The sequence below is a fragment of the Mus pahari genome, chromosome 5 (genome assembly GCF_900095145.1).
Source record: "Mus pahari chromosome 5, PAHARI_EIJ_v1.1, whole genome shotgun sequence".
Taxonomy (NCBI): domain Eukaryota; kingdom Metazoa; phylum Chordata; class Mammalia; order Rodentia; family Muridae; genus Mus; species Mus pahari.
Genome location: NC_034594.1, coordinates 154,763,065 through 154,773,276, shown reverse-complemented (window position 1 = coordinate 154,773,276; position 10,212 = coordinate 154,763,065). Strand labels below are relative to the sequence as shown.

Sequence of the window (10,212 nt, the reverse complement as noted above, 5' to 3'; positions counted from 1 at the left end):
GAGAGAGAGAGAGAGAGAGAGAGAGAGAGAGAGAGAGAGAGTCATGTATCACTGGGTGGGCTATAATGGCTTAGGGTTCACAGACACCAAGCCCACATATGTGGGCTGCCATTCCATGCAGGAACACATTTTAGGCTGGAGTTCAGACTTATGGACTGAAGCAGCCCATGTGTGTTTGATGTGAACTCTGAACCAGAGAGAAGATGCACCATTTACCACCCAGCTGGAAGACAGACCTCAGGCAGGGAGATCAACAAGGGGCGTGGTAGAAGTAATGGGCTGTGAACTGAGTTCCAGTCTGGACTCTGCTCATTGTCTGCACCGTGACCTCCTATACTTCCCTGGACAGGCCCTAGCATTGGAAAGATGAGACTAAAACCTCACAAAGCTGTGTCTCCGGGTGGCCTCCCCAGGGTGGTCGGGTTTAGTGTCACACCGGAGACCTCTCTGAAAAGCTTCAGACTCAGCCATCTACCAAGAAAGAAAGGGAAGGCTCAGAGTCCATACCTGACCTTGGCTGTAACCTTCATGAGGCCTTGTGACCATGGACCAGCTCCTGAACCCTCTGTCACTCTTCCAGCAAGGGGGTGGATGGTGACCTGTGTGCAGGCCCTTTCCCCATCGCAAGAGAGAAAAGACAAGCTTGGGAAGAAATCTACCTCAAAATCAGCCTTTTTTCTTTGGGGTTTTGAATGTACTAAATAAAACATGCCCCTTTGGCAGCCAAGGAGACAAGCCTCTGTTGGGAAAAATACTGGGCTGAGCAACTGGGGAAGTGAATTGATGTATTCTCTGCTTGTAGGTTTGATTTGCTTTGGTACAAAGGTTTCTTTTCTGGTATAATTTATGTTTTTCCATCCTTCCCCACCCTCCTCTCTCTCTGACAGAGGATTCACCATATATTCCAGGACATCCCTGAACTCCCAGATCATGCAATCTTCCAGCCTCAATCTCCCAATTACATGGGGTGGCAGACCACTGTGCTAGGCTTCCATTCCATTCTTAAATCTAGAAAGTCTGTTGGCGCTTCTATGGGGTAGGGGTTGCCCTGCGAGGCAGAAAGTGTTCCTTGGTTTTTTTTTTTTTTTTTTTTTTTTTTTTTTTTTTTTTTTTTTTTTTTTTTTTTTTTTTTTAGCATTTCATGACCCATCAAGTGTCCTCAGTCACTATGGGACCAGTGGGCACTCAGTCACTATGGGACAAGTGGGCACACACTGAATCTTGGGTGGGCTCAGACTTATGACCTCTAAAAGACAGGGGCAAAGTGAGCTTTGGACAGTTGAGCAGAGGGAGAAGAAATGGGAGACAGCTGTGCATACACTAACCACAGTCACAGTCATACACACACCCAAAACAGGCTCAGATTCCACAGGGCGAGTGTTACCGGTCTCCCGAGTCAGTGGGCTGTGTCTGTAATCCCAGGGCAGGTTAACTGAGTGACCTCCCGCTGCTGCTGGTCAATTCCCCCTCTAAAAGCTATTGATTTAGAGAGGTCACACTGCCCTGGCTTTCCACTCAGAGGCCCTGTCTGAAGGGACCAATTTACAAACTGAAAGGCTTTGGGCAAGACCCAGAGATTGGGCTCTTCCATTTTCTCAAGTCAGTCAATGCAGGAAGAAAAGTGGCCTCTGGACAATAGTTATACTCGCTCTCCCAGAAGCACAGGAAAAGCCTGCTGGCTTCCATCAGGATGAAATGACAAGTGACAGACACAGACTGGAGACCCAGAGTATGCAGCTTTGCCCTCCTGTACTCCTGTAGACCCAAGAGAGCGCAGACAAACATGACCAGAGCCTTTCGCTGCCCAGCTGAGGGGCAGCCGCCCTCCACTCACCTTGTCCGCAAACTCCTCAGACAGGCTCCGGAAGTACTCATCTTCCCCATCCACGTCACAGGGATGTGGCTGAAAGGGAGGGTACCGATGATGCTAAAGCAGGAATTGTGGCGTGAACTATGGAGAATCCCATTTGTATCTGTGGTGAGCCTGTACTGGGCCAAGCTTTGGGCTAAGTGGCAACATATGGAGTTATGAAAAATGTCCCACATAGTCTGAGGCACTTGAACTCTTGTTTCCCAGTTGGTGGTGCTGTCTGGGGAGGCTTAGGAGGTGTGGCCTTTATGGAGAGAGTATGTCATTGGAGGTAGACTTTGATATTAAAACCCTCTTTCCCTGTGTGCTTCGTTCTCTCCGCTTTGATGTGCATTTAAAGATATGAGCTCTCAGATTCCTGCTCCTGCTGCCATGCCTGTTCTTTGATGCAATGCCTCCCTACAGTGATGGACTGTATCCTCTGGAACCGTGAGCCAAAATAAATCACCGGCAAGTTGCCTTGGTTGCAGTGTTTTATTACAGCGGCAGGAAAGTAACCAATACAGACGGTAAGGAAGGAGCTGCACAGAGGGCTGGCAGTCCTGCAGGGTGCCATGGTCTATCCACAGCTCCTCTCTGAGTTCTACAACCCCAACTTCTTCTTTTAAGACTTATTTTAATGTCACCTATCTATATGTGTGGGGAGGGCTGTGTGCCTATGAGTGCAGGTGCCCACAGAAGCCAGGGGCATTGGATCCATAGGAGCTGGAATTACAGGCAGTTGTGAGCTACCCTACCCGGGTGCTGGGAGCCACACTTGGGTCCTCTGCAAGAGCGCTATACACTCTCAGCTGATAAACAATCATCTCTCCAGGTCCCTGAGTCTTGAATGTTTGATTTCAACCCTGAATCACTTTCAGAGAGCAAGACAAATACAGGGAAATCTCGGTGAGTATGGAGAATGTCCAAGGACTTTGCCAGCAACCTCACAGGAATCTGAACTCCAGAAATCATATAAAGATATGCAGATGTTTATATGTGATTTCTTAGCTTTCCAGAGATGGGGGGTGGGGAGATGGGGGTGTTAAGGGGTCAGAGCCTAGTAGACACAATGGGACTGGAACTGAACTACAGATGGGCTGCTCACTGGAGCCTGTCTCTGCACTCTGAGCATCCGCTTTCTAATGCTAATATCAAACTACCTAGGGTTGTTTCGTGGGTCATTTTGAAATCAGATGAAAGCTGATGCATGCCAGTCCTTCAAAAAATTACAAACCACTCAATGAGCGACTTTGACCAAATACATTCAAAACGATATCGCGCTGTCATCGAAAGAAAGAATGAAAAAGAGAAAGATTCCCAGCTAGCCTGAAGAGGTTCCAGGAACCAAAGTCATAGCTAGGATGAGTCCACAAAGCCCAGGGTAGCCTAATGATGCTGTAATTGTAAGTTACTGTCGTCATAGGAGTGGTATTCTCCTTACTTACTGCCTGGGAGGCACGTTAAACGAATTGTCTCATTTAGTGGGACCATGCTGTGAGGTCGTCTAATTACTATACGCTAGATCTTCCCTAGATCGCTATTCACAGATGGGGAAACAGGGAATTAAGTGACACCACAGAAAGAGGGGACCAGAGAGAGAGAGAGTAAGAGCCAGAGGCGAGGCGGATTGCTGCAAAGTGGTGTCTTCTAGACATGAGAAGACTGATACATTCATGAACTCACAGTATCTATACTGTGGTTACCTATACAAACCTGCATAAGATGGAGCCTGTCAGCTTGCCGGTGAGTGAGAGGTACATGAGATCCTCCCTGACTGGGGAGCTTTGGGTGGTGGCTGCTGAGTAGGGTAGGGGGTCGGTTTTCTTCATCTGTGCAGCCATGCTAGATTGTTCGTGCTCTAATGAATGGCCCTGCTCCTTTCTCGGATGCACAGCACTGATTGCATTCAGTGGGTTATGAAGGAGGGGGAGAAGGAGGAGAAAGAAATGAAGTTGGGGGAGACTGGAGAGGAGGAATAGCTGTGGATATAATACAAATATATTGCTAAAAAAATACAGAATTAACACACACACACACACACACACACACACACACACACAGTGGCAGGCCAAGCCCACACAGCTAATAAGTGACGGAGTCAAGATTCAAACCCCTCTCTGCCCTTCTCTGCCATTCTATGTGTGACAAGCAGAGATTGCTGAAAGAATGAACAGCCCACGACTTGGAGACTCGCACACCCGTCTTGGAAGGCATGAGACTTCCTGTCACCTACATCCTATTCTCTCAGCCTCCATCTCTTCCAGGAGGCTACTGATGCATATCATCATACACAAATTGCACAAATCTAAAACCACACATGTGATCTTTTTTCTTCCTTTAGAAGAAAAAAAAGTGATACTTGTCACACATATGATTTAAAGGTTTTTTTTTTTCAGAAGAGAAAAACATTATATTATTCACATGATGTACTGTAAAATCTAGTGGTGAGCCCACAGATTCTAGATAGGAAATAACATTCTGTTATTCCAAGGATAAAAGGTATGAAATTGCATTTTAAACAGCAGAGCCAAGTGACCTGGTACCCTCTTGAATCCCAGTCCCTGTGAGGCTAAGGCCAGAGGAATGAGAGATCAAAGGCCACCTATGCTACATAGCAAGACTATGTCTCAGACACACACAACAATCCAGGATGTGCATCTGGACAGATGCTGTCTGTAGCAGGCGGTCTGCCAATGGGGAGGAGACAAACCACTGGATGTGGGAACTTTGGTACACAAGAAATGGGAAGGATGTATTTCTATAATGACAAAGTACCTCAGATTTGTTCATTCTCTCACCTGGTGCAAACTGGAGACTGACCTGGGTCTATCAATAAATATAGTGGTGAACAAGATCCACCCTTCTCTCAAACAATGTGTTGCTGGAGCAGTGTCTACAGCCCCAGTAGAATGTATGTGGAAACACAATAAGGTGGCAGCCGGACAAAGGCAAGGATGGAATCTCCTGTTACTAGGGTGCTGATGTCATCTTAGCAGCCTTGTTCACAGGCACACATCTGAGTCCTGAGTGTGCCTGGTTCACTGTGTACCTCCCTCACTCCAAGCAAAGCAGTCGGGCCCTTGGAATGTTTAGTTGCCCATGACTTGGAGGTAAAGATGCAGGAATTCTGGAAGGCCAAGGCTTATCTTCCTATTGCCTGTAAAGTCCTAAGTTCAACAAGATATTACCGCTGTAGTGTTTATGCTGTGCACACATGTAGGTATTGAGTGTGCATGTGCTGTGTATGTGTGTGGCATATACAAATGCATGGGAGTAGTGTGTGTGACTGAAGTCTGGTTTATGTGTGCATTATACATGCAGGGTATGTGTAGCATTGTGGTAGAGTGTACAGCACACATACATTGTATGTGTATGGAAATGTGTAGTCAATGTTGTAGGTATGTGTGAGTATATATGTGTGGTATGTTTTATGATAGACATATGGTAAATAGTATGCATTTTGTGATATGTGTGGGATATGTATAGTATGCATGTATGGTGTATATATGTGGTGGTTATGTGGTATATATAGTAAGCATGTGCAATGTATGTGGTATGTTTTATGGTTGTATGGTATGCAAGTGTGGTATGTTTTATGGTGAGGACATGGTGAAGTATGGTAATTGTGTATGCGTGTCTGTGTGTGTGTGTGTGTGTGCGCGTGATAAAGTTTGGTGTGTATGGTGTATGGTATGTATATGTTGGAACAGAAGTAGCCACAGTGAGAAAGAAAGCCAGAGCATTTGTGAACGAGAATATTCTGAAGTCCCAAGCCTTAGAATCGCAAACTCCCTCTGATGGATCCATCACTGTGCTCTGGAGATGGCAGAAGGCTCTCTGCCTGAAGGCTTGCACGTTACATGGCTACAGGCCAAATGCAGTAGCCTGTGAACCGTAGTCAAGGAAGGCGAGTATAATCTGATCACAGAGTGCTAAGGCGGACCCATGGCCAGGGGAGACTCCATGTTACTCTGGGGCTTTGGGAGACCACGGGAGATGGAGACAGGGAGCCCCCGTGATGACCAGGATTGAGCTTCTGCTAGCTTGGATCAGTAGGCATGTGGGCTTAGTTTTAAGTCATTTAGCAGAAACCACAGTAGACTTGTAACTCTGTACGGTCTATACCAATACACTATAGCTCCTCTAGCGTTCCCGTGCCCCACAGTGAGAATGATAAGACTCTTGGGAGTAATGAGGCTGAGCTACTGTCTGCAAGACGAGTTCAGTCACCAAGAACCAAGCCCAGGAAATGCTGGTGCTGCAGACAGGTGGTTAACAAGAGAGCTACCGGCCCTGGGGGCAGTTGCACTGAATAGAGACTAATAGTAAGATTAAACAGATGATGGGCATTTCCTGCCAGTCAAACGCAGCCCCAGCCTCAGGCATATGGATCCTCAGGCGCCGTGTTCCTATTCAACTGTAGAAATATGAACTTACACATTTGATTATTGCCAATAACAGAGCATGTCTATCCCAGGGCTGTCCACCACGACGGCAAGCTTGGCCACTAGAGGGCACTTCGAGTAGTAGCTGCATGTAGGTACTCAGTCCATTTGGGTGAACTTGAAGCTGGGCTTGTGTCATGTGAAGACATCCTCCACTCCTGGGTCCTGCCCCATGGACCAGAAAGACCACACACACACACACACACACACACACCACAAACACACACACCATACACACACTCACACACACACATACCACATACACACACACACCACACCATACACATACACCACACCACATACATACACACCATACATTCTCTCTCTCTCTCTCTCTCTCTCTCTCTCTCACACACACACACACACACACACACACACACACATACATGCATGCACACACTCACATCCATCATGTAGGAAAGACAAGAAAAATTGAACTCATACTTCAAGCCCTGAACATTTCTTTGTGTGTATTTATACACACATGTGTATGTTCATGTATATGAGTGCATATGGAGGGTACATGTATACATGTGTGATTGTGTGTGCGTGTGTGTGTGTGTGTGTGTGTGTGTGTAGACTAGTGAACAGCCTCTGGTATCATTCCTTAGACACTATAGTATTATGTCCCATAGAAATAAAATGTTACCATTTTTAATATATAAAGAACTCTCTGTCAAATAAACAACACACTTGAATGTCTGCTGTGCAGTAGTGCGAGAGCTTGGCACACAGAACTGCACACCTCGTGTGTCTGCCGTGCAATAGTGCGAGAGCTTGGCACACAGAACTGCACACCTCGTGTGTCTGCCGTGCAGTAGTGCGAGAGCTTGGCACACAGAACTGCACACCTCGTGTGTCTGCTGTGCAGTAGTGCGAGAGCTTGGCACACAGAACTGCACACCTCATGTGTCTGCTGTGCAGTAGTGCGAGAGCTTGGCACACAGAATTGCATACCTCGTGTGGGTCTCCAGCGACAGCGTCCCCAATTTCCCTGAAATCCAGACAGAAATGAATTAAACATCAAAAAGCAAGTTCAGATAATGGCTGGGCCCTTTCAGGGAGAATTTCCTCTTATGGGAATTTCACACTTAAGATTTTCAGTTCCTGTTTTTTTTAAAGAAACTGTATGGCTGAATCCCTAAAAGAAATCCTTCCCCTTTACTGCCCCAACCCACAACCCACCCTGAAGTTTCACAAGATAAGGGGCTCGTGGGTCTCCTGTGGATTCTAGAATACTGAGCATTCTGAGACGCGTGCCTCTTTACCTCAGTGACGGCTACTCTTCTCTCCTGAAAAGTTCACTGCTGAAGGCCCTGCTGGCCTCATGGAAAGCCTGAAGTCTGAGGAATGGCTACAGGGCATGGGATATGCCCTATGTGTGTGCCATGTGCTCAGAATCTGTGGCATGGGATGTGTGGAAGGTGCACATGGTATGTGGTCCATATGCATACAGTTTCTATGCATTTATGTGAATATTCTGTGTGCGATGTGTAGTGAATAATCATAGTATATTTGAGTTATGCATTAGTGGTGTGTATACATAGTGTGGTATGTGGTATTTGAAATGTATAGTGTGATATGTACATAATGTATGGTATATGTGCATGTCATATGGTGCATGTATATGATATGGTATATATAATATATATGTGTGGTTTGTGTGTTGCATATTTGTGTTATGTATGTGATGCATATATTGTGTGTGTATATAATAGACATGGTATGCATGCTGTGCATGTGTATATGTTTGTCTGTAGTGTGTACATGGTATAATGTGGGATGTACAGATAGTACACATCTAGCACATATGTCATATGTATGTCTAGTGTATATGATACATATATATATAGTAAGTAGGTTGTATGTAGTGTACATAATTGATGTGTATGGTATGTATACAAAGTCTGTGTGTACTGTGTGCACAGTCCTATCCTAGATCCCATCAGCCTCTGCCAGATGGTAGAACAGATGGTCAATAGGCTGTTGTTGGTGCCCTTTCTCCCCAGCCTTCACTTTCTGGATGAGGAAATTCCCGGTCCTATAAAGAAAAGTGGAGGCAGCAGGAGGCACACCCAGGGAGATGTCACGCTTTCCAAACTTCCTTTAGAAGCATCCACTATACTCCTGTGGTAGGTCATTTAGAAATGAGTTCCTCCAAATCCTGCACCTCCATCTGGGGCCTAACTCAGAAACCACACCCCCTCTAGCCCCGATTGACAAAGTAGACGCACAGAGCCTTGGCCTTCTTTTCCGAGAACACCCTCAGGCAGAAGTCACCGTCCTTGAAGGGCTCGAAGGTGGATGGCACCACCAGGTACTGTCCTGGAGGGAGTTGAACCCTGCTGGACACCTCTCGAAGGTTCATGTAGGTGCTGGAGCAGGTGGAGGGCTGGCGGCCCCGGAAGAAGTCCCGGCCCAGGTGTGCATCAGTGTGACCCTCCAGCTGCACAAAGCAATGGCAAAGTCAGTTCCTCCTTGGGAGTTCAGCCCCACCCTATTGAGTTAGGGATTGATCGCTGTACCTAATATGTAGAATCAGGAGGCTTTTGGTTCAGTCATGAGCTAGTTCACTGTGCCTCAACCATCCAATGGATTTGGGGTGTCTGTTGGCTGCCAAGCCTGACGAGTCTGTGGCCTTAGCTGTCTGACTTTACCCAGCCTTTCTATCCTCTAGGCCTCCCTTTACCTGAAGAGTGAAGCTCTGGGTGTCTAGTGTGGGCTTTGCATATTTCTCCTCATGATTCCAGCAGCAAGCATCTGCAACTGTCTCTACAAGAACAGCATGGAATCTCACAGTCCAGCTGGTCCTCAAAGGACTCTGTGAGGTGACTAAAGTGACCGGGCTTTGACGAGGACAGATGGAGGAGGCAGCTCTCCAGGCCTGATTCTGGGTCCCTCCTGGCCTCCTGGGGATCAGGACTCTTCCACAGACAGGATAAGATATGCCCATAGATTTTGTTGTGAGGAGCAGGGAGGCTGCTTCTGTGTTATACGGGCTAATTACTGACAGCAGAGCGCTCTAAAACACAGGTGCCAGTGTTGTTAGCGCTGTAATCACCCTCCCCAGGGCCCCCTGTCCTTACAATCAATCTTTATATGATGCTCGTGACAGAGGCAGGTGCAGACAAGCTGCAAGAGCTGAAACGCCCACCCTGGAGTGGTCAGTGTCCACACATGCTCTCCAGGCCCTCCCTGGATCTCAGTTCTGCTGACCAGGGGAGAAAAGTAGGCCTATCTATCCCTCTGTCACTGCCCTGGCTGGGACACCTCAGGGATCTTCCCAGATGGCAACTAGGCCAGGCACAATGCTAGGATTCCCTCTGAAGATGTTTACACCCCGGATACAAGAGTGCTGGGCATACTGGCAGAGCCACAGCCAACATCTAATGTAACAAGCTCAATGCCATTCTGGCTGTGCCTGAAGGAGGTGAGGGAGGAAAGGGCACAGAGAAAGAAGGAGCTGTCCGTGCAGATGGGGAGCTGACTATAACCTGGGCTTGGCTGGGGAAAGGCAATTGGAGTTTCTGGAAAAATCCAAGGATAGAATCAATCAAAGAGTCCTTGTTTAGGAGGCCAGAGTGGGACCTGGAGCCACTGAAGCAAGAACCTGGTTTCTTCTGTGTTACTAGAGACTCCATCTAGTTAGGTGCCAAGGGTCTCTGGCCTTCACATCGTCCCTTGACGTGACTCAGCCAGCAATGTCAGTATGGCTGTCAAGCAGGTTCAAGTGAGGGTGATTCTCAAAGTGTGAGACTAAGGTCAGCAGGCGAATCCTGCAGGGTGGGACGTGTGCAATGCGTTAGGCCCACCCTGGACCTAGGGGCAGATGTGATAGATGTGAAGCCAGATGGCCCGTGCTTTATCAGTCCCTCCAGGGACTCTGAGATAAGTTCCAGTTTTATCAGAAGACTC

At 47.3% G+C, this 10,212-nt stretch overlaps 1 protein-coding gene across 2 annotated transcripts in view; it reads right to left on the bottom strand.

The window, feature by feature from the left end:
- Nucleotides 1–10,212, bottom strand: part of Capn8 (calpain 8) — a 68,115-nt gene that overhangs the window by 9,740 nt on the left and 48,163 nt on the right. For both annotated transcript variants that reach the window (XR_002380534.1, XM_021197859.1), the window contains exons 12-14: nt 8,532–8,743; nt 7,255–7,291; nt 1,835–1,903 (exon numbers count right to left, since the gene is read on the bottom strand). Coding sequence is in view for 1 of the 2 variants with exons in the window: in XM_021197859.1 (XP_021053518.1) it covers nt 1,835–1,903; nt 7,255–7,291; nt 8,532–8,743 (318 nt within the window). In the remaining variant the exon portion in view is untranslated. The remainder of the gene's footprint in view (nt 1–1,834; nt 1,904–7,254; nt 7,292–8,531; nt 8,744–10,212) is intronic.